The sequence below is a fragment of the Oratosquilla oratoria genome, chromosome 43 (assembly GCF_046742065.1).
Source record: "Oratosquilla oratoria isolate Oo_2021 chromosome 43, ASM4674206v1, whole genome shotgun sequence".
NCBI lineage: Eukaryota > Metazoa > Arthropoda > Malacostraca > Stomatopoda > Squillidae > Oratosquilla > Oratosquilla oratoria.
The window spans coordinates 15858186-15882277 of record NC_134819.1 but is presented as its reverse complement, the minus strand read 5'-3'; the positions used below and the strand labels follow the sequence as shown (position 1 = coordinate 15882277).

Here is a 24092-nt window from a genome sequence, read left to right as displayed (position 1 = left end):
GAACTAACGATTTATATAGCTTGTTAATGAGTGATGGACTTTTGAAATCAAAAGATCGCGCAATCAATCCCAGAATCTTATTTGCTTTCTCAGAGGCTGAAATACACTGCTTGGATGATTTGAGGTCGTTACTGATAATTACGCCGAGATCTTTTTCACTATCCACTTTTGTTAACGAATTTCCAAATAACTTGTAATCGTACTTACTGTTATTTTTACCTATGTGCATTACCTTGCATTTACTTGTGTTAAATTTCATTAGCCACTTTTCAGACCATTGCTGTAATTGATCTAAATCTTCTTGAATATCTAATTGGTTTGAGTGATCATTTGCCACTCCGCACAGTTTTGTATCATCAGCAAATTTGGAAACAGTAGATTTTAGTCCATGGTCTATATCATTTATATATACTATGAATAGAAGTGGCCCAAGAATGGAACCCTGAGGAACTCCACTTGCAACACTTTTCCATCCAAAAGTTTTTCCATTTAAAACAACTCTCTGTTTTCGACCTTTCAACCAATTACTAGTCCAACCTAATAGGCTACCACTTATTCCATGCAAAGCTAATTTAGTAAGTAGTCTTTCGTGTGGGACGGTATCAAAAGCTTTTGCAAAGTCTAGATATATTAAATCTATATTGTTTCTTTTGTCATAATTCGAGATAACTGTGTTGTAGAATTCGAGTATGTTAGTCACACAAGAACGTTTCCGTCTGAAACCATGCTGGCTATCATTTATCAAACGGTTACTTTCTAAATGATATTCGATATCATCTCTGATGATAGTTTCCATTATTTTTCCTACGATCGAAGTCAAACTTATAGGCCTATAGTTATTTGGTTTCTTTTTGTCACCTTTTTTGAATATGGGAGTAACGTTAGCTAGCTTCCATTCTCTTGGGACATCTCCGGATATGATGGATTTCTTGAAAATAATTTCTAATGGAACAACAATCTCATTTTTCATTTCCTTTAAGATTCTTGGATGCCAACCGTCAAGCCCTGGTGTTTTATTAACTTTGAGTTTGTCTATACACCTTTTAATTTTTTCTTTTGTTATATTTACCGGAGTAAGTTTACCCCAGACTTTTCACAGGTTTCAGTTTGGAATTCACTTTGAGGTGTTTCGTTTACGAATACCGAGCTAAAATAATTGTTTAAGATATTACACATTCCTTCATTTGAATATTCAAGTTGACCGTCAACAGATAATAGTGGACCAATGTGATTCCTAACAACCTTTTTATCTCTAATGTAACTATAGAATTCTTTGGGATTCTCTTTGGATTTATCAGCGATGTTCATTTCGTATTGTCGTTTTCTTTTTCTTATTGTCTTTTTTAAATCTCTCTGTATTGATACATAACTTTCATAGTCATTAGATGCACCCGAGCACTTATATTTCTTATAAGCCTGTCTCTTTTTAGCAATACTTTTTTCAGTTTCTTTGTCGAGCCACTTTGGGCGAGCCTGATTTGGGGGACGTCTGTCCTTAAAAGGAATGTAAGTTTGAATCATCTTAGTGAGCATATTTTGAAATATTTCCCACATCTGATCTACAGGCCTTTCGTTTAATTTTGCCTCCCAATCTGTAACCTGAAGCTCCTGACGTAGTTCTGTGAACTGAGCTTTACTGAAATCGGGTATTTTAGAAGCACAAGTATCTATTCTAAAATTGTTTAGGAGTTTGAATCTGACTAAGTTGTGATCGCTATTTGCAACAGATTCACCGACTTCTACATCAGTTACCATGCTTTCGCGGCTAGTGATCAATAAATCGAGTAAGTTTCCATATCTTGTGGGCTCTTTTACATGCTGAATTAAGTAATTGTCACCAAGAAAATCAATCAAGCGACTACCTATATGGCCATGTTCAAGGGTCATCCAATCAATGTCAGTAAAATTGAAATCACCCATTATCAATAAATCCCAGTTGCAGAAACTAGACAGTTCTTGAAATAACAGTTGGTCGTCTGCTAATGATAATGTCTTTGGCCTATATATTACACCTATATTCATTTTTTGTCCATTTGTTTGGGTTAACTCAACCCACAAACTGTCATATGCATACTGTTTCACTTTCTCTAAAACACAAGCATGAACATTGTTTTTAACGTACAATAGAACACCCCCACCTTTCTTGTGGTTTCTATCCTGATGAAAGTGTTTAAATCCCGCAATATTAAATTCAGCTTCGAACTCTGTACCATTTAACCATGTCTCAGTTATTCCTATCATATCGAGTTTTTCGCTTTTGACATACGCCTGTATTTCTTGAAATTTGTTCCTAATACTACGAGCATTAAAGTACATAGTTTTAAGAAACTCGTGATTATTTCTTTTTGACACATTTTGAGTTTCAATATCATGTCTTATATTATCATTTTGTTTTTTATTTATGCCTTGCTCTATATTATTATTATTTGGTCCTTCATTGACATTCAATGCCTCATTAACATTTCTCCTATCAAAATTAACATTTCCCCCATCACGGACATCTGGTCGATTACGGTCATCTGATCTATTTTGTACATTTTGTCCCCCTACGTCACCGTGATTCACGCCGGCCTCCCATCGTTCAGTGACATTATGTCCGGCATCCCTTTCTAAAATTATATTTTGTCCTCCAGTGACATTATATCCTACCGTGATATTTTTTCCTCCACTATAATTACATCCCATCATGATCTTTTGTCTTCCACTGTCATTACATCCTATCTTGATATTTTGGCCTTCATTGACATTCTGTCCGGTATCTCTTCCTAAAATTATATTTTGTCCTTCACTGACATTATATCCTACCGTGATATTTTCTCCTCCATTATCATTACATCCTATCGTGATATTTTGTTCTCCACTATCATTATTTCCCATCGTGATCTTTTGTCCTCCACTGTCATTACATCCCATTGTGACATTTTGTCCTATGACATTACATCCTAATGTGTCATATCGTCCTCTAGCGACATTACATTCTATCATGATATTTTGGCCTTCATTGACATTCTGTCCGGTATCCCTTCCTAAAATTACATTTTGGCCTTCAATGACATTATATCCTACCGTGATATTTTCTCCTCCATTATCATTACATCCTATCGTGATATTTTGTTCTCCACTATCATTACTTCTCATCGTGATCTTTTGTCCTCCACTGTCATTACATCCCATTGTGACATTTTGTCCTATGACATTATATCCTAATGTGATATTTCGTCCTCTAGCGACATTAAATCCTAAAATTATATTTTGTCCTATACTGGTACATTGTTCTACATGTTGTTTGTAGTCCGTACTAAATGACTTTGTTGACATCTGTATTGACCAAAGTCACTGGATTCTTTTATGTTTGGAGACTGATCTCCATTCATAGAGGAATGCTGATCCACTTTTAACTTTAGTATCCCACATTAAATCTCATTTGGAAACAACAGTGAGTACCTGCTTTTGCCAGTGCTGTTAGATGGACATCAGAGAGAATGATCTTTGTGTAGCCCATCTTCAGAATCAATCAACATCCCTGGCTCCACCAGGAAATGCAACCCTGAACTCTTTCTAATAATCGCAAAATAGTGTAAAGTCATCATTGATGTTGATTCCATAATTACACATTTCAGCAGCATATAACATATTCTTTATGCCTTTGATTTCAGAGAGTGATGATACAGATGATGATGGTAATAGTATGAATGGGAGTGGTGGAGGTGGAAAGAGAAGAGAGAAGAACAAAAAGAACCCAACCTTTATGGAAGGAGTACCTGGTGTTTTTCCTCTTACCACACAACCCAAACTCTCCACAATTCAAAAGAGAATACAAGAAATGTGTTCTTGGAACAGGTGAGATAACCTTGTTCTTAATAGGGAATGAGAAGAATTAATTTTTTAAGGGAGCTTTTGAAAGTGTGGGAACCATTTATGTGACAAAAACTTTAGGGGTATCTAGAATGTGTTCTCTTGTAGCCAGCCAAGGTACACACCCACTTCCATCCACCACCCATTGTTTCCCTCATCTTGGCTCTTTGTGGATGAAGGGTGATATATCTCCTGAGATCCCCTGATTAAAGATGGGAGGGTGAGGTCATGGAAGTATATTAAGAAAGACCACATGTTGAGAGGATGTGAAGAAATACATTTTCCATATTTACCTAGTTGTATTTTGTGGGAGAAGAGCTGTGCCTGTAGTGACCTGCAGTTGTATCTTTCCACGTCCAGTCCTTTCTTAAAGTCATGTATAGTTTTAGCACTCACTGATTTTCTCTTTCAATTTATTCCATGTATCTATCACTCTGTGTGGAAAGCTGTTCTTTTTCAGATCTCTTCTGTAACTGTCCTTCTTGAGTTTCTTCTCATGTCATGTATTCCTTCTGTCCCATTTAAGGGGACCGGCTGATCAACAGATGAAAATCTTTATTAGTTGGGTTATTGCACAGAAATTTATGCCAGGAGTTAGGGATACCATAAACATCTTTCCTAACCCAAAAAAACTAATCTGCAACCCTTTCATGTTTTGCCCCCCCCACCTCCCTTTCCAAAAAATTGATAATATTGAAATGGCTACTCCTATAATAATTGCTCTACATGAATGAAATTAATATGGTGGAAGGACCTCATCCAAACCTTCAAACTAATAGAGAGAAATTTTAGTTAAAGTAATTAGTTTGTGGAACTTTAATTTTTTTTTATTTTTTCCCACCCCGTCCCCCTTCAAATAGGGAATTTTTTTTGTTGGCAAAAATTAACCCTTTCAGATATTAAAAAAAAAAAATCTATTTCATCAATCAGGCAGATTTAGACATATTGTGTGTGAAATTTCATTGAAATTGATTAAGATGTTATGGAGGAGTAGAAGTTTGAAGGTATAAAACTTAGGTTTTGAGATACGGGCCGTCAAAGTTTTCACTAACTTTGAACCCCTACATACATACATATACCAAGGCTTTTTCCCCCTTACAAGGGAGGTAGCCAAAAAGGAAAAGGCATAAAATCATTCCCACCCTGAATACACTCCACACCCCTCCACCCTCCCTCTTATCTTAGCACCTCCTGGATGATGGGTCATCCCTGCACCTTGTCCCTGTGGCGGGGGAAAAGAATACTGCCACCAAGTATTTCCACTTGGATCGTAGGAGGCGAGAATAAAGGGACGGGGATTGGGACTAGGCATCCTTCTCCTTGTAGCCCCACAGGGGACATTCCTAAACGAAAAAAAGAACCCCTGCATACTAATATAAATATGGGATATCATGGCATTTCCTTATCTAGTTTTTTAGGCTTGAATGTTTGATAATATTTAGAATAAAATTAATTCATATTCAGTCATATATGTCTTCTGGCTCCTGGTCCCCACCTGCATTTTAGGCAGGTTATTACATTAGGATGTCATTGTTGCCAGGTTTTCAATTGAATGTTCCAGGAGCATATTCTTTTACACTTTTCTTTGTTGTTGTTTTTTTCACAGTTTTGGGTTTCTTCTTCCTCAGACTCATCAACTGTCTTTGATCTTCCTGCATCTGCAGAAACATTCAATATTTCCTTTCGTATATTTATACATCGAGATTTCTGTGCTGTGTCACCTTCTTCAGAAACAGCTGGAGTGGTGGAGAAGGTTGGAGAAGTGGAGGAGGGAGAAACGGGATGCGTGTTGGAGGAGGAAGGCGTGGGAGGCGTGGTAGAGGAAGGATATCCGGGACGGGAGATTGTGCTTGTGGATGGCAGTGCACATTTATCTTCTGCTTGCTTACTTCGTAATTCTTGCTTCTTCCTAGCTTCCTGAAGGTGTTTGGTTTGCTTGCAAGGACGTGGCATCTCAAAAATAGTATAACAGATTGTCAAAAGACAAAAGGATGAGTGATGGTGGCTTGCAGTGGAGCGTATCACTCAATCTCCATCTATTGTTTATCGCTTGCTGAGGTCTATATATAACCTCTGGTACAGAGACAGAGTTGCCAGAAGTCACTAGCAATAGCACTCAATCATTACAAATTATTATTATTTATTGCAATAATATATATATTGTAATGACCAATATGTATCATAGGGCTGAGATGGGGTCGAGTTGGGGGGAGGAGGGGGTTTATTTGCCATAACTATGAAAATAAGGCGAATTTTGATGAAATACTCAGTATACAGACTGTCGATTGCCATACGCAGATGTAGAAATTTTTTCCCAGTTTTTCATTTTTTTCCCAATTTTCATCGATTCTTGACCAGCCGCCCTTAACCACTTCCATACGGTGACGCCTACGTAGGCGACATGAAGAGCAAGTGGGTATGCGATGATGCCGACGTCGGAATCTTGATTATATTTATTGTAGTTGTACCTACATAACCTCCATTCTCTCTAAACTGGCTTAATCATATTTTCTATGGTTATCAAAATTCACGGGTGAAAGAGAATGAACGATTGAGCACTGACTTTATTATTTATAATGCGATTATTATGACGCAACATCGCACGTCGGGCAGCTAATGCTGCCAGACGTGCAATGTGCCCCAGAGTGAAGAGATTAAGTAGATCATCCCTATCAAAGATTTCCATCCCTTTCATAATTCTGTAGATGGTTATCAAATTGCCTCTTTCTCTTCTTTGCTCCAGAGTTAATAAGTTTAGTTTGTCCTATCTTTGTATGTCAACTTGCTAAGTGTTGGTGCCAATTTTGTTATTGCTCTTTGAATTCTTTCTAATTTCTTTTATGTTTTTTTTTTTTTTCTTTTCTTTTTCCTTTTTTTTTTTCTTTTAATGGGTGTCCATAGTGACGCTGCATATTCTGATTTTGGTCTTATCATTGTAACTAGTATTCTTTTTATAATTTCCCTGTCCATGTAGTCCAAGGCCACTTTCATTGATCTTATTAAATTGTAGGTTTCTCCAACTATTTTGTTTACATGTTTGTCTGGTGTCATGTTTTTGTGATAATTACTCCTAGGTCTCTTTCTGAGTTTACTTTTGTAACTTCCTTTGTTCCAATTTTGTATTGACCAGATATTCTATTTTTACTTTTTCCAAATTCCATTATACTACATTTTTTTAATGTTGAAATTCGCTTCTTTCTTTTTACTCCAACTACAGAATTTGTCCAGGTCTTCCTGAAATGATTTGCAATCTTCATTACTCACTCGCTTCAATAGTTTCGCATCATCTGCAAAGAAGTTTATATAGCATTCAATTCCTTCATCCATGTCATTTATGTAAATAGCAAACATTGGAGCCAACACCACTTATCATGTGTACCCAATTTGAGTTCTTTTCTCTAAGTATCACTCAAATTTTTCTTCCTTCTAAGAAGTCTTTCTTCAATTCCAATAATTTTCATTGTATTCCACCTATTGTTTAAATTTTTCTTAGGAGTTCTTTGTGTGGTATTTTGTCAAAAGCCTTTTGTAGGTCCAAGAAGGCACAGTCTGGTGATATAGCCCAAGGGCAAACGATACATGAGTTCAAATCTTAATATTGAAACGAACACCCCGGGCTCCTTCGAACGGCTCCGGACAGTGTCGTTCAAACACAACTTCTAAGACTCGCCAAGCCCAGTAGCGACGACAAAGATGGTATGAGAGAACAAAAACACACGATCTTCCTTGGTCACTTATATTAATGCAGGGCAAACAAACATGGTCTTCGTCTATACAATGAGGATATACACATTCACGTAAATATAAAAAAAGAAGCACAGTTCGACTGTTCCAGTTTGTATGCAGGCAACGTAACTAAATTATCAATAATGGGCAAAGGGGGGCGCAAGAATTCACGGCTTGAGGCGATGTCTTCAGTCTTACGACACAGTTCGTTTAGGCTACAAGCACAATCTGACCGTCCCACTGTATTTTGGTTACGACATCACCTCTTCTCCCCCTCCTCCTTGACTGCCTGCCTAACTACCTCTGCTAATCGTAAACTACCCGAACGAGGTAATTTACAAGAGGCACTTTACGTGTTAGTAACACTGCCCCCTCCTTTCAAATATGGATGACCCTTCCATCCCTAACTCACTCAATCACAAAGTCTTCCAGATAACGAGGGGGGTGTCGGGATCTCGTCGGCCTGGCTTCTCGCTCGATGTCCCGAGGGTCTAGAGGCACGCCCAACTCCGCGTCGCTGCTCGCATCATTCGCCACGTCTTCTCCATCCCCGCTGGAATCCGGCAGTAGCCCCGGTTGCTCCGAAGAGTCATCCCATGGGGGGATAGCTGGGTTCATCTCTTCGTCCCAAGAAAAGTTCCCTCGTCCATGGTATTTCCACATCCTATCGCAGTGGACCAGTCACTCCACACAACTGTTTTGTCGCCACTGGGATATGGCGTCCCCCTATTACGTCGGTCCACCACGAACGTCTTCCCTGATCCTGAATCCACGGTGAGTCGACAGGGCTCACCATCCACTGTGCCCTCCACCTGCACAGCCTGGGGAGCAGATTCGCGGCATCTCAGCGGGAGTGGGGCCTGTAGGATTCCGGCTGGGATCGGGCCCCTATCTCCAGCCTGGCGTCGTTTTCCGCCAAAGCAGTCTTGTTGCCGGTCCTCATCTGCGTGCACTCGTTAGAATAATGGCCCAGCTGTCCACATCCCCAGCAGCATGGCTCGTACACGTACCTTCCTCTCTCCAAGGAATGGGAGCGGGGCTGCTCGGTACACTTCCTCTTCTTATGTCCCTTTTTGCCGCACTTCCAACACGTACCAGTAAATTTATAGGAACCATTTCCGATGGTCGTCTTCCTTGTGATGCTCCTTCTGGCACGTAACATTGGTGTCCCTGTACCCATGTCACGTCTCGCGTTACTCGAGCTCACAAACGACTCGAACTCTAGAGCCCGAGCTAACGCCTCTTGTAGATCCTTCACGTGTGCCTGCTTCACGTAGATCTGCAGCTGAGGGTTTCCCAGAGCGTCCAGAAACTGGTCTCTTAACAGCACGGTTGTCACATCCTCCGAGGCTCCTTGGTACGCCCTCCTCACCAGATGTTCTAAGTCCTGGGCACGAAATGCCTCAGCCTGGTGGAGATGGCCATACCTGCGTTCCAGCGCAGCAACAATACAGGGGTAGGAGGTGCGTTGTTGAGGATTCAACTGGCTTAGCACCTCCACGGCGGGGCCTTTCAACGAGGAAACGAGTTGTATGGCTCGTTTGTCCCGACTCCAACCCTGGGCTCCAGCCAGTAGCTCAAACTGAGCCAGGTAGGCGTCCCATGGTACCTGTCCATCGTACTCCTGTGGTTTCCGCCTATTCCGGGAACAGCATGGCGACAGTGGGCCTGGGGCAAGTTTAACGGAAGAGGCATCAGGGGAAGCACAACAGTTTTCTTCCGAAGTGCGTCGTCTCCGCCGAACATTAGTGCCCAGTTCGCTGCTGACGTCACCGTCTGCGTTTTCTACCGGAGTTCCCATCCTCGAAGTCGGGTTGTCCGGCTCTGTAGACACCTCTATATTTTGCAGCCGTTCTTCCAACTTTGCCACTTTCCCTTTCATGTCCCGCTTCACCTCAGCCAATTCCTCTTTAACCACTTCGGTACGGGACTTAAATCTCGCGGGCAGCAGCCAATGCCAGCCGTATGACGTGTCGTAATAATACTCGCATCATAAAATATAGTCACCGCTTATATCGATCGTTCTCTCTTTCACCCGCGAATTTTGAAAACCACAGAGAATGGGATTCAGGGTGCATTTGGGAGAATGTAAAAACACAGGGGCGACTACAATAAATATAATCAAGACACCGATATGGCAGCGTCGCGAATCCACTTGCTCCTCATGACGCCTATGTGTGCGGCACTGTATGGAAGGGGTTAACTTCATTCTTCACATCAGTGCAACTAGCCACCGTGAACTGTTTCAGCTCGTCTTTCCAGCCTAACAGCTGATTACGCAACCCCTGCACACAACTGTTCAAGGTTTCTTGTGTTACCCGTATGTCCTGCATATCCCTCTGTACGCTAGTTTGTACCGCCTGCATATTTTCCTGCAGGGCTTGAAGTACCTCCAAATGGACCGATTAACATCACCGGGACCTTCCGCCATTTTCGAAACTCACTAAAGGAATAGCACACAACTTCCTTTTTTCGTGGTCACTCAAACCACCTTTGCGGCAGCTACTAAGGCTTGGCATTATCCCACTTCTGACACCAGTGAAACAAACACCCCGGGGTCCTCCTTGGGGATCGGTGCCATCTGCGTAGAGCTGATGGCCAGGGGTGGTTGCTGCTGATTGGCCCCCAACTCTTGGGGGCACGCAAACAACACAACATACACTCTATAAAGGATTTGTGGGAAAACCCAGTTTCGGCTGTGGCCTTCCTTGGGGAGACGGGACTGCTCGGACAGACAGTCTAGGGAACGACAACAACAACAACAACAACACCCTGGGCTCCTTCGAACGGCTCCGGACAGTGTCATTCAAACACAACTTCTAAGATTCGCCAAGCCCAGTAGCGACGACAAAGATGATATGAGAGAACAAAAACACACAATCCTACTTGGTCACACATATTAATGCAGGGCAAACAAACATGGTCTTCGTCTATACAATGAGGATATACACATTCACGTAAATATAACAAAAGAAGCACAGTTCGACTGTTCCAGTTTGTATGCAGGCAACGTAACTAAATTATCAATAATGGGCAAACGGGGGCGCAAGAATTCACGGCTTGAGGCAATGTCTTCAGTCTCACAACACAGTTCGTTTAGGCTACAAGCACGATCTGGCCGTCCCACTGTATTTTGGTTACGACATCGCCTCTTCTCCATCTCCTCCTTGCCTGCCTGCCTAACTACCTCTGCTAATCGTAAACTACCTGAACGAGGTAGTTTACGAGGCACTTTACGTGTTCGTAACAATATAATAATTGGAAATCAAAGATATAGATTAAGTATGAACTGTACATGAATTTGAGTCTAGGTATGTAAGAAAATTAGAGAAGAGACAGGACCCAACAAGAATTTCTCCTTTTCTGTATACTATATTTAGGTAAATACAAGTCACTCGGTATGGTGTCATCTATGGATTGTTAATGTCAAGCATTGAAATATGAGGTGATTGAGCTTGCAATAACTATATGGAGCAGAGACAAAGGTAAAGCATAAGTATATTTGAGATGAAGTATTATAGAAATTATGGTGGGGGGTTATGAGGATGGATATAAATGAGGTGAAGCAGGAATGGAAAGATGGCAGTTAGAATTGACCAAAGAATACTGGGATGGTTTATGGAAATAGAAGGAATTGAGTAAATGAACACTGGAAAGTGGAAGTGGATGATAAACTGGAGGGGAAGACCAGGAATGAGATGGATGAATGGAGTGAAGGGGACATTAAATGAAAGAGGAATGTTTGTTGAGGAGGGAAGGAAGGGGCAAAACATAGATGTTAGACAAAAGTAGTTATGAATGGATGATAAATTGACATGGCCCAAAAATATTTCTTCTCATATGCTCTGTATTTACCTAGTTGTATTTTACGGGACGAGAGCTGTGCTCGTAGTGACCCATTTTCGTATCTCTCCACATCCAGTTTATTCTTAAATCATGTATAGTTCTGGCATTCACTGTTTCCCCAATTAATTTGTTCCAGACATCAATCACTCTATGTGGAAGGCCTTTTTTTTTTTTTTTTCTCCCTCTTTTGTCCCACTTTAATAAGTTGTCTCTATCAAGAATTTCCAACCCTTTCATAATGCTGTAAATGGTCAACAAATCACCTCTTTCTCTTCTCTTTTCCAGTGTTGACAGATGTAATTTCTCCAATCTTTGTTCGTATGTCAAAGTTGACAGTGTAGGTGCCATTTTTGTCGCTGCTCTTTGGATTCTTTCTAATTTTCTTATGTTCTTCTTTGTGCTAGGTGTCTACAGTGGTGCAGCATATTCTAGTTTAGGTCTTATCAGTGTAAGAACTATTTATTTTACCATCTCCTCATCTATGTAGTCGTAGGCCACTTTCAGTTATCTTAATAATTTATAAGTCCCTCCAAATAATTTATTGACAAGTTTATCAGTCAAGTCACTTGAGATGATTACTCCCGGGTCCCTTTCTGAATCGACTTTTTTGACTTCTTTGTTTCCAATTTTATATTGGCTCGATACTCTGTTTTTAATTTTTCCGAATTCCATTATGCTACATTTCTTAATGTTGAAGTTCATCTCATATCTCTGACTCCGTTCCCATATTTTGTTTGGGTCTTCTTGTAGCGATCTGCAATCTTCTTCTGTTCTTACTTAATTTAGTAATTTGGCATCGTCATCAAAGAATTTCTTGTAACAATTTACTCCCTCATCCATATAATTTATACAGTATATATGGCAAACATTAAAGGAGTGAATACAGAGCCTTGCGGGATGCCACTTTTCACATCTTCCCAGTTCAAATTTTTGTCACAAAGTACCACTCATTTTTCTCCCAGTTAAGAAATCCTTCATCCATTCCAGCAACTTACCTAGTATTCCTCCTATTTTTTCAATTTTTCTTGTTAATTTTTTATGTGGTACTTTGTCGAATGCCTTCTACAAATGCAAGAAGGCGCAGTCTGCCCAGCCATCTCTTTCTTGTATTATCTCAATTAATCTTAAGTAAAAGTAGATTAGGTTTGTGGTACACGTTCTTCCACTTCTAAAGCCAAAATGTTTAGGGTTTACTATTTTATTTTCTTCCAAGTGTTTGGTCCATTTGTTTCTGATGACTTTTTTGCATATTTTTGCTACTGTGTTTGCAAGGGATACTGGTCTGAAGTTGTAGGATCTTCCATATTTCCTCCTTTATATATTGGTACTATGTTTGCATCTTTCCAATCTCGCAATACCTTTCCTTCTTTGAGTGCGAAGTCTATTATCTTGTGTAGTTTATCTTTCAGTTCATCTATACAATCTTTCAGTATCCAATTTGCAATTCCATCTGGTCCATGCGATTTCCTGACATCTAGGTTTTTTTATTTGGTCTCTTATTTCTTTTTGTGTTACCTTTATTTCTTTCATTATAGGTGATCTTTCTTGTTGTCCATCTTCCCAAAATTGTGAGCTCTCAATTGTAAAAACAGACCTGAAATGTCTGATCATAACTTTTGCCATCTCTGTGTCATCTATATATTCTTTATCTCCTTTACGCAATTTCACTATTTCGTGTTTATCCTTAAGTTTTTCATTTATATATTAGTAAGATAGTTTAGATTTATCTTTACATTTGTCTAAAGTATCTTTTTCATAATTTCTTTCTTCTTTTCCGCATATATTCACATATTCTTTCCTAAGTTTTATATATGTTTGCCATTTGTAATTTTTTTTTTTTTTTTTTTTTTTTTTTTTTCATTTTTTTCTAGGCTTTGTCTCTCCTGTCTCTAGCCTCACTACACCTTTTATTATACCAACACTTTATATAAATCTTTTTGTTTCTTTTTTTGGTACATATTTGTTAATTCCTTGTACTTTTCTTTGAAAATGTTCCATTTGTCTTCCATCTTTGTTTCCTCTTTAGAGAATTTATCCCAGTTTGTGTTTTGGAAAAATATTCTTAGTTTTACAAAATCCATTTTGTTGTACATTAATCTTCCTTCTCTATGTTTATCATTCCTACCTACATTGTTCTGTTCTTTTAATTCAAACTCTTAGTATATGGTCACTCTTTCCAATTGGTGTTTTATACTCCATTTTGTTCACAATATGTGGTTCAGAAGTTAATATCAATTCTAGTTTTGTCGGTTCCTCATTGTTTCTATATCTAGTATTTACCTTAATCCATTGTGATAGGGTGTATTCAACGGTCATGTCCAGTAGAATGTTGCTCCAAAGTTCATCTCCCACTTTAACTCATTTCTTCTCAGATTATATCCTTTGCATTAAAATCACCCTGATTACTATGTCTCTACCCTCTTTCAGTATCTCATTTAGCACATTCTTTGTGTCTTCCAGTAGTTTGGAATGTTCGCTATCTGACCATGCATGTATTTTTGGTGGTACATTCACTGCTACAAATATTCTGCTTTTCATCTTTTTGTTTACAATTTTGATCATGATTAATTCTACACTGCCTTGGCCTTCATTAATCTTTGTCACATGTAGACCCTTTTTTGGTCAATATCATGACTCCTCCTCCCTCCTTGTCTGTTCTATTTTTCACCCAGTGGTTGTTTAGGCCATGTCCCACAATGCTAGAGATCCTTTCAATTTTGTCTCTACTATTCCCATGATGTCAGGTTTTTCTATTTCTAGATAGTCATTTAGTTCATTGATTCGAGATCATGCTATTGATATTTGTGTATACCACTTTTAGTTTCATATTTTCTTTTCCTTTTTGGTTTAAGTTTCCATTTTTCTGATGTACCATTTTTTTCAGTCTCAAGTCCAGCACTCCCAAAACAAACTCATTTTTTCCATCTGTTCTTTTCTTATTTCCATCATTGGCTTAAATTCTAAGAGCTTTGTCTTTTTCTTTTTCCTCATTGCTCATTTCTTTTTGTATCCATATATGTTTGAATTTCTCGCTGTTTGGCAATTTAACCATATATATACATACATATACCAAGGCTTTTTCCCCCTTACAAAGGAGGTAGCCAAAAAGGAAAAGGCATAAAATCATTCCCACCCATTCCATCCCTGAATACACTCCACAACCCTCGACCCTCCCTCTCATCTTAGTACCTCCTGAATGACGGGTCATCCCTGCACCTCGTCCAATGCCCTGGGTCAGAAGCAGTGTCGCAAGACACAGCACATCCACAGCAAGGCCACTTCATTAAATGGGCGACCCCCTCTCCGTTACCCCATCCATAAAGGAGAAGACGGGGAGAAATCCCTTCGAGCTGCATCAAAATTTGCTCACATATACTACCTCACCCCCCAACCCCCCACCCATTCCACCTCATGCATCACAACATCATCCATATACAACCATTCTCCATTCACCCCTATCTTCTGTCCTCTCCCGTCCTTCCTCAACAGACATTCCCCTCTACCCCAAAGCTCCCTTCATCCTATCCATCCACCTCATCCTAGGACGTCCCTTCATGTTCACTTCCTCCACATCTGCCTTCCATACCTCTTTTACTAGTCTTTCTTCACTCATTCTTTCCATGTGTCCAAACCATCCTGTGGCGCAGCGAACTGGCTTGTTATTGGCGGCAAAACATGGCTAATGGGTTGCCCTCTTACATAAGAAGAATGTTCCTCACACGGAAGGGCAAGAAGGATTACTTGTGTGTTTTCCATGTATATTTAGACGATAGAAAAAAGGAGTTGCCCCCTTACATAAGAAGAATTGCCCCTTTACATGAGAGGAGTTGCCATGTTACATTAGAGGAGATGAAAACTGAAAACACGAAATTACAAAGGTACTGGTTAGGCCCACCGCTACAAGCCAAAAAACAGAAAAATGGAAAATTACAAAGAATCTGTACACAATATGTATACGCAAGCTTTAGAATACACTTATCAAAATAGCAGATACTCCAATATAACATAAATTTGGCTCAAAAACAACTTACTGAATTGGTCGCAAAGAGGGTCGAAAAATGGGAGTAAACACTGAGAGTTCTTATTCCATACTAAAGGCGTTAGTCGTCAGCCGTGACGTCACAAACGGCAAAGGATCTTCACACAACTTAATCTTATTCTAAATTAAAGGCAAACATCGTACAAATAATGGGATGTTATCTTGCAGCACAGCTTGCAGACAACTTACAGAGTTTGGAAATAAACAGAAATAGTCTCTGCTCGGAATACGCTTGAAAATAAAAAACATTACGGAAACGAAACTGATACCTTTTCCAGGGGAAACGGACTTAAGACGAAATATAAGCAAAATTTGAGATACATAGAATCATGGAAAAAGCCCCGTTACTGCTTGTAACGGCACACTCCCTTCCTAATTTCCTAGGGGGAAATTACAAAGGCCTATCGGCACAACAACACGAGCTCAGAAATGGGTCTTACATATTCATGTGCTTTATCATTTACAAAAACTCTTACTTGAACTTTCCTGACTAAATTATCCTTGCCAGGAAATAGTTTATTTACAATACCCAAAGGCCACTGACCTTGGGGACTCTCTTGACTCTTTAACAGTACTATATCATTAACTTTTACATTGGGAGAGGAATTAACCCACTTTCTTCTGGATTGCAAAGAGGAAAGATACTCTTTCTTCCATCTCTTCCAGAATTCCTCAGCAAGGTGATGTACATGCTTCCACTGTGACCTGTATATTGCTTTAATATCTATCTCTTCAGGAAGAGTCACAGGAATATCAATTTTCTGAGTGAGAAGGATAGACGGAGACAAAATGAAAGGACTGCTAGGGTCTGATGAAACAGGAACTAAAGGTCTGGAATTTACGATCTTACACACTTCCGCAAAGAAAGTTACTAACACCTCATGTGTCAATGTTTTGGGTTGGTGGTTAGTCAGTATTGCATTCGTGATGTTGCATACCATTCCAACCATACTTTCCCAGGCTCCGCCCATGTGGGAAACGTGAGGAGGGTTAAACAACCAAGTACAACCTTGACTTGATAAAAAAATATTTACATCACCACCATCATCAGTAAGGGCAGGCAAGTTCAGTTCTTTGACGGCACCTACAAAGTTCGTACCTCTGTCAGAACGCATCAGCTTAACTGGGCCATGAATAGAGATGAATCTCTTAACCTCTTCAGTACGGGCCAAAATCTCGCGGGCAGCATTAGCTGCCAGACGTACGATGTGTCGTAATAATACTCGCATCATAAAATATAGTCACCGCTTATATCGATCGTTCTCTCTTTCACCCGTGAATTTTGATAACCATAGAAAATGTGATGAAGACAGTTTAGAGAGTATGTCATTACGCAGGGGCAACTACAATAAATATAATCAAGACGCCAATATGGCAGCCTCGCGTATCCACTTGCTCCTCATGCCGCCTCCGTATGCGGCACCGTATGGAAGGGGTTAAGGGTGTTATTAAAGGAAGAAGTACTCAATTCTTCTACAGTCTCTATATGGATAGCTCTGGATACCAGACATGTGAACAGAACACCCCATCTTTTGCTTTCGAGGAAGGAACTTCTAGTGTGCCATGTTTTTATATACCGGGGGCCAAAAAGGTCAACTCCTACATAGGAAAAAGGTGGGTTAGGAGTAACTCTGTCAATGGGTAAGTCCCCCCATCTTTTGAACACATACCTTACCTCTTACTCTTTTACAGGTAACACATTTAGAAATGACTTTAGAGATGATACGTTTTCCTCCCAAAATCCAGAACCCACCTGTATGGATGGCTCCTTCTGTAATCACCCTACCTTGGTGGTGCACTGTCTCATGGTAGTGACGGATCAACAATAAGCTTAAGTGGGATTCCTTTGGAATAACAATAGGCTTTGCAAGCACACCAAGTACATCGCTGCCTTGGCTCAATCTCCCTCCTACACGAAGTAGGCCTTTCTGGTCTAAATAAGGAGACGGGTTCAATGGTACTGGTAGGAGTTAAGCAAACTTTACTCTGCAATTTAGTCATGACAGATGAGAAATAATCTTTCTGATATATCTTAACAATGAGATCAGCTGCGTCTTCTAGCTGGTTAGGTGACTTATGCTTGTTACACATATGCCAACCTGAACAACACTTGTTACCTTGTTTAAAGGAACGGGCTACATGCTTAAGAAGAGCTACTGCTCTTACAAGTCTCCTCCAACAGGAGAATTCAGAGAACCTCTGGGCTAATGACACAATTGCAGGTTTTACATTGCTCTTGTTTACACTGACAAGAGGTTCAGACTCAGCTGTGTGGTCTGGTACTTTCACTTCTTTATCTGTCTCAGGACTCACAAGAGGAAAACTTCCACAGATGTCATGAGGGACCTGACGACCAATCACTTTGATTTAGGTTAGTTACTTGAAGACCACGGGTAGCCAGGTCAGCTGGGTTACAATCCCTAGGTACATAATGCCATTGGGTAGGTTTGGTGGACAACCTAATGTGATCTACTCTGTTACTTACATAGACATGAAATCTACGCCTTTGCCTAAGACAATCATGCTATCAGAATAAAAATGCTTAGCATCTAAGTTTTTGTCTAAGTAATCTGTGATGGAATCACTGAGATTAACTGCCATTACTGCAGCACATAACTCTAGCCTGGGAATAGTATGACCATGACTGGGAGCTACTTTAGCCTGTCCCCTCACAAAACACACCTGGTAGCTTTTGGTGTCGCTAAAACTTTAAGATATGATACGGCTCCTACTGCTACTCTGGAGGCATCTGAAAAGGTATGAAGCTCTATCCTATGAGCTTGAGACAAAGAGATATTAGTGAACTGACGATTTATGCTTATGTCCTTGAGGTTCTTTAAGGATGTTAGCCATCTGGACCATCTGTTCTGGATCTTAGCTGGTATGGGTTCATCCCAACTACACTTTAGGTCAGTAATCTCTGTCAGGACTAGTTTTCCCACTATTATTACTGGAGCTAAGAAGCCCATGGGATCAAACAGACTATTTACAACAGACAGTATACCTCTTTTTGTTACAGGTTTTTCTGAATAAAAAAATCTATACACAAAAGCATCCTTTTGGATATCTCATAGGAGACCTAGGCTAGATTGCATAGGCATGGAGTCTGAAGTTAGGTTCAGCTCTTGAAGGTTATCAGCCAACTCACTGGTGGCAAACTTAGACAGTACTTCTTTACTGTTGGAAGTAATCTTGTGCAAGCGCAAATGTCCTCCTTCTTGGAGTGCTGACTTAGAGTCTTGGATTAACTTGTAAGCAGTCTCTGCATCTGGCAGAGATGCTAACCCATCATCAACATAGAAGTTGTTCTCTATGAAATGACGAACTTCAGGAGAGGGATTTTCTACAGACTTACGTAAGCCATAGGTGGCAATGGCGGGGGATGGAGTATTTCCGAAGACGTGTACAGTCATCCTGTACTCAATCAACTTCTGATCCGGGTCATTATCCTTGTACCAGAAGAACCTGAGGTAATCTCTTTGCTCAGTCTTCACCTTGAAGTTGTAGAACATTTGTTCTACGTCAGCTGCTACTGCTACAGCTTTTAGACGGAAACAGAGAGGGATCCTAAGAATGCTGTTCATCATATCAGGACCTGACATTGGCATGTCATTTAGGGAAAACTCTCTGGATTTAGCAGAAGAGTCGAACACAACTCTGATCTTGTCAGTTTTCTTGGGATGGTATACCCCAAACAAGGGAAGATACCAACACTTCTGATCAGACTTCAATGGGGGTGCAACTTCAGCATGCCCACAATCTAACATCTTTTGCATGAAGGCCATCATATGCTTACGTTTTTCAGGCTTTGTGCTGAGACTACGATGAAGAGACAGTGTACGATGCCACACAAAGTCTCTATTATTACTGGTGGCTACAACATTAGGACGGAAGGGTAGTGGCATGACCCAATGGCCACTTTGATCCTTCCAGAATTCTGTGTTCATGACATCTAGGAACTTCCTGTCTTCAATCGACAGGGCAGTCTTGTCATCATCCTTGATTACTTTGAATAAATCATCTTTTACTTCAGACATGAATCTGGTTATCACATGGTGCACCTATGGAGGGACGCCTATCATGTACAAAGGACGTCTTAAAATTGCTAATGACAGGAGGCACACAAGTGCCGTGGAGACACACTTCTCCAATGATTGCCCATCCCAGGCTTGTCTGTTGAGCTTGGGGGGCATTGACAGGTCCAATTCTCTGGTCAAAATGTAATGGGCTGAAGGTACATCTCAACCAATGATGAGTAGAATCTCGGCCTCAGGGACTAAAGGCGGAATATGTTCAGCAAGGTCAGACAAATGAGCATAGCCACGAGCTATGGCAGGAGTGGGTATCTCTTCTCTCACATTGGGAATGCTGTCACATTCCACTAACAGAGGGACATGTACCTCATGTGAGTTATGCCAGGACATGATGGTGTAATTTCTGGTGGTGCGCCCAGAAGCACCCGTTACACCTGCACAGGTAGCTAGACGGTATGAAACCCTTTTACTCTGCTTATCAAACAAGTCGAAAATCTCAGATCTTGCTAAAGAGCAATTGCATTGATTGTCAAGGATGGCATAACACCACACTCTGAGCTCTGGCTTACTCTCAGGATAGACTTTCACCAAGAAGGTCTTGGTGCAGGACTTACTCATGGAGGTGGGGTTACTGCAAATCAAGGTGCATTTTGAATTGACCGCAGCATCCTCCCCTCCATGAGTCTTGACTACAGGAGTAGGAACATTAGGAAGTGGCACTTGGTCGGTTACAGAGAAGTGAGGTGTCTCTTGAGCAACCTCCCTTCCATGCTGTGTTATAGCTTGAGCAGGACTTCTTTTTGCTCTGGGTTCATCGTAGTGTAAGGCAGCCACATGAGTGGAAGCTTTACAGAGCTTACAAAACAGTGTTTCTTTGCAGCTGGAAGAGGGATGGTCATCTTTACAACACTTATAACACATACCTTTGTCACTTAGGAAATCCTTCCTTTCGCTTACAGACAAGGTACGGAAAGCCTTGCAGAAATTTAAATTATGCCCGTCAGAGTTATGATAAATACAACCCCTCCCTTTCCCTGCTTTAACTTGATCAGTGGAACTAGCAGCGTTAACAGACATGTCAGCAGCAGTGGTCGTCTTAGGAGTCTTACTACCACCAGGCAACTTGGTGTCAGTCTTCTTCACACGTATTGAGGAAGCCTGAAAGAAGGTGGCTTCTCTGTTTTCATAGACCTGTCAGCACTGAAGTTATGGATGGCAAAACATGGATCGTTCTTAACCTTTGCTATCTCCTTCACAAACTGCACGAAGAAGGTGAAGGGTGGATACGGTACACCATAGGTGGTCTTGTAGTTCATGGCCTTGCTAATCCACCTTTCCTGTACATAGAATGGAAGTTTAGAGACAACAGGATTGATACCTGAAGAAGCATCATAATAGGCAAAGAGAGTACTGTAGACAGGGTTAGCTTTCAAAGCTTCTATCTGGGACAGGATGTCGCACAAATCAAACAATTTGAATGTATCTTTAGGTGTTAACTTTGGAAAATTATCTAACTTCCTTTTAATCGAAACCTCAACGATCTCAGGGGCAGCAAACCTGTCATTCAAGCGTTCCCAGATTCTACTGCATGCTATACTTGGGTTATTGGCATTTGAGGATCTAATCGTAAGGGCCCATTTTTTAGATTCAGGACCTAGGTGCTTAATTAACAGATCTATTTCTTCCTTGCGTGAGATTTCTAACTCTTGCATGACTTCACCGAAACTCTCTCTCCAGACAGCATAATTCTCAGCGGTATCATCGAACTTAGACAGTCTGCTAAGAAATAATTCCTTTCACATGAGAAACTTAGTGAAATCAACATAATTGGAGGATGTACCTGATCTAGGACACTTACTGCAAGGAGGCTTCACTGCAGGTTGTGACAGAGAAATGCTATGGTTAGCAATTGGTTGCTGTGCAGGTTGCACAGGCTTTACGTTTACTTCCTCGGTGCAAGGTTCAAAACTGAATGAACATTGTTAACAGGCTGTGAGTTAAATTTGAGATCAGAACAGGGTTTGAAAACAGGACTTTCAGGGTTCAGGCCTACAGGATCTTTCTGAAAGCTGAAATATCTAACATACTACCTTGCTGTTGTACATATATCTGGGTGTGGGTAACAACTGTTCCTTTCAGTTGCTCCTCTTCACTGCATGTTTCCCAATCAGTGTCAGATCCTAGGTGCCGAAGTTCAGCTTCGGCTACCTCCAACTCCCTTAGATGTTTTATGACCTTAAGCCTGGCTTGCATTTCAGCTTCTTTTCTTGACCTTTGGGCTTCCTTGTCAGCCTTTTCCTTTAAAAGCTGACCTTCTTGCTCGGCAAAATTGACCCTGATACGAGCGGCCTCCACTTTAGCCTGTTGCCTCATTGCAGCAACGCTAGCACTGGTGCTACCGGAACAGCTTGACCTAACTGACCTTTCTTCCGTGACTTTGAGTGAGGAAGAAGATGCATAATTACTGATTACCTGTTGAAAAAATGCCTGAAGATTCCTGTCTTCCTTACTCACTAATTCAGCACGAATCCGGCTTTCTGTAGTACATTCATGCGTTAAGTATGCTAAATACTTCTGTACAGTATCCTGGTATTCACCATGGACTTTTTACAATTTAGTACCAAAATCCTCCTCTCTGACTAAGGACTGTACCTCATCTCTAAACAATTTGATTTGGCGTTCATATTGGTCAGTTATTTCTTGGTATACCTCTTGCCCTTCGGCAGTAAGAGTCCTTACTCTGTTAGAGATAGGCCTTTCATCCATACTGTGGGTAGAGGCCATAGTGCCAATGCAAGGTTAAACAATAAGAGATTACACAGTAGATTGCAATATAAGAATGCAAGGAAAACCCGACTTATCTATGAAGGAAACCCGCGGGGTAAGTAGTCACTGACATACATATATAAGAAACTTAAAGGTAATGAACTTGAATTGATTACACCTCACAGCGATTCATTCTATGTCAGGCTCACGACACGTATGCACATACATATATCTACTTATATATACTAATTTAAATTTAGCAACATACATATACATTAAAAACATGATGGAAGCCTTGAGTCACGTGACGTAACATGGTGAAACTTGGCACTTCTACATTGTTGCCACATCGACAGCACGCGGTCGCAACAAGGCGACAATAAGTTCACTAAGCACTTAGCACGTCTATACATTGTTGCCACAGCGACAACTAGGGACCACTCGGTCACAACAGGTCGACAAATTTCACTAATCACTGTCACTGCATTTGCACACTAATGACACTCGATACTATTCGTATATGTTGAAGGGCACGTCGGGCCATGTGGCTCCTGACGATGAAGCGAGTTGAGACGTGGCAACGGTGTACTTGGCGTCACTTCAAGCATGGGTTTTTGCTTCACTTTTAATAAGGTTACCTCTTCTTGCGGCACTCCCCAATTCATTCACCTCGTTGCATAGGCGATGATCTTCTTTGTTTTCATTGGCAAGGCAGGGAGCGCCAATGCACTCATTTTCATTGTGGCGCAGCGAACTGGCTTGTTATTGGCGGCAAAACATGGCTAATGGGTTGCCCTCTTACATAAGAAGAATGTTCCTCACACAGAAGGGCAAGAAGTATCACTTGTGTGTTTTCCATGTATATTTAGACGATAGAAAAAAGGAGTTGCCCCCTTACATAAGAAGAATTGCCCCTTTACATGAGAGGAGTTGCCATGTTACATTAGAGGAGATGAAAACTGAAAACACGAAAATACAAAGGTACTGGTTAGGCCCACAGCTACGAGCCAAAAAACATAAAAATGGAAAATTACAAAGAATCTGTACACAATATGTATACGCAAGCATAAGAATACACTTATCAAAAATAGCAGATACTCCAATATAACATAAATTTGGCTCAAAAACAACTTACTGAGTTGGCCGCAAAGAGGGTCGAAAAATGGGTGTAAACATTGAGAGTTCTTATTGCATACTAAAGGCGTTGGTCGTCAGTCGTGACGTCACAAACGGCAAAGGATCTTCACACAACTTAATCTTATTCTAAATTAAAGGCAAACATTGTACAAATAATGGGATGTTATCTTGCAGCACAGCTTGCAGATAACTTACAGAAATTTGGAAATAAACAGAAATAGTCTCAACTTGGAATACACAATAAAGACATTACAGAAACGAAACTGATACCTTTTCCAGGGGAAACGGGCTTAAGACAAAATATAAGCAAAATTTGAGATACATAGAATCATGGAAAAGGCCCCGTTACTGCTCGTAACGGCACACATCCTAATAGTCTTCCATCAACCCTATCTCCCAACTCCCTTTCCACCCCTGTTCTCCTCCTCACCTCATTTCTCACTCTATCCAGCCTAGTAACCCCCATCATACTTCTCAGACACCTCATCTCAAACACATTCAAACTCCTTCTCTCTTCCTCTCTTATGTTCCATGTTTCTGCCCCATACAGTGCTGTTGGCACAATCACTCCTTCATATAGTCTCCTCTTAGCATCCATTCCAAATGTCTATTCCTCATTACACTCTTTAATCCACCAAGGCATTTACTCGCTTCTCTCAATCTACATTCTACCTCCACCTTCACTCCAC

At 40.6% G+C, this 24092-nt stretch overlaps 1 protein-coding gene across 1 annotated transcript in view; it reads left to right on the top strand.

Annotated features, from left to right (window-relative positions):
• The window catches only part of LOC143021995 (mRNA-capping enzyme-like), a 196646-nt gene that overhangs the window by 43076 nt on the left and 129478 nt on the right, over positions 1-24092 (top strand). Inside the window, 1 exon segment of the mRNA XM_076179926.1 lies at positions 3657-3840. Coding sequence (XP_076036041.1) covers positions 3657-3840 — 184 coding nt within the window.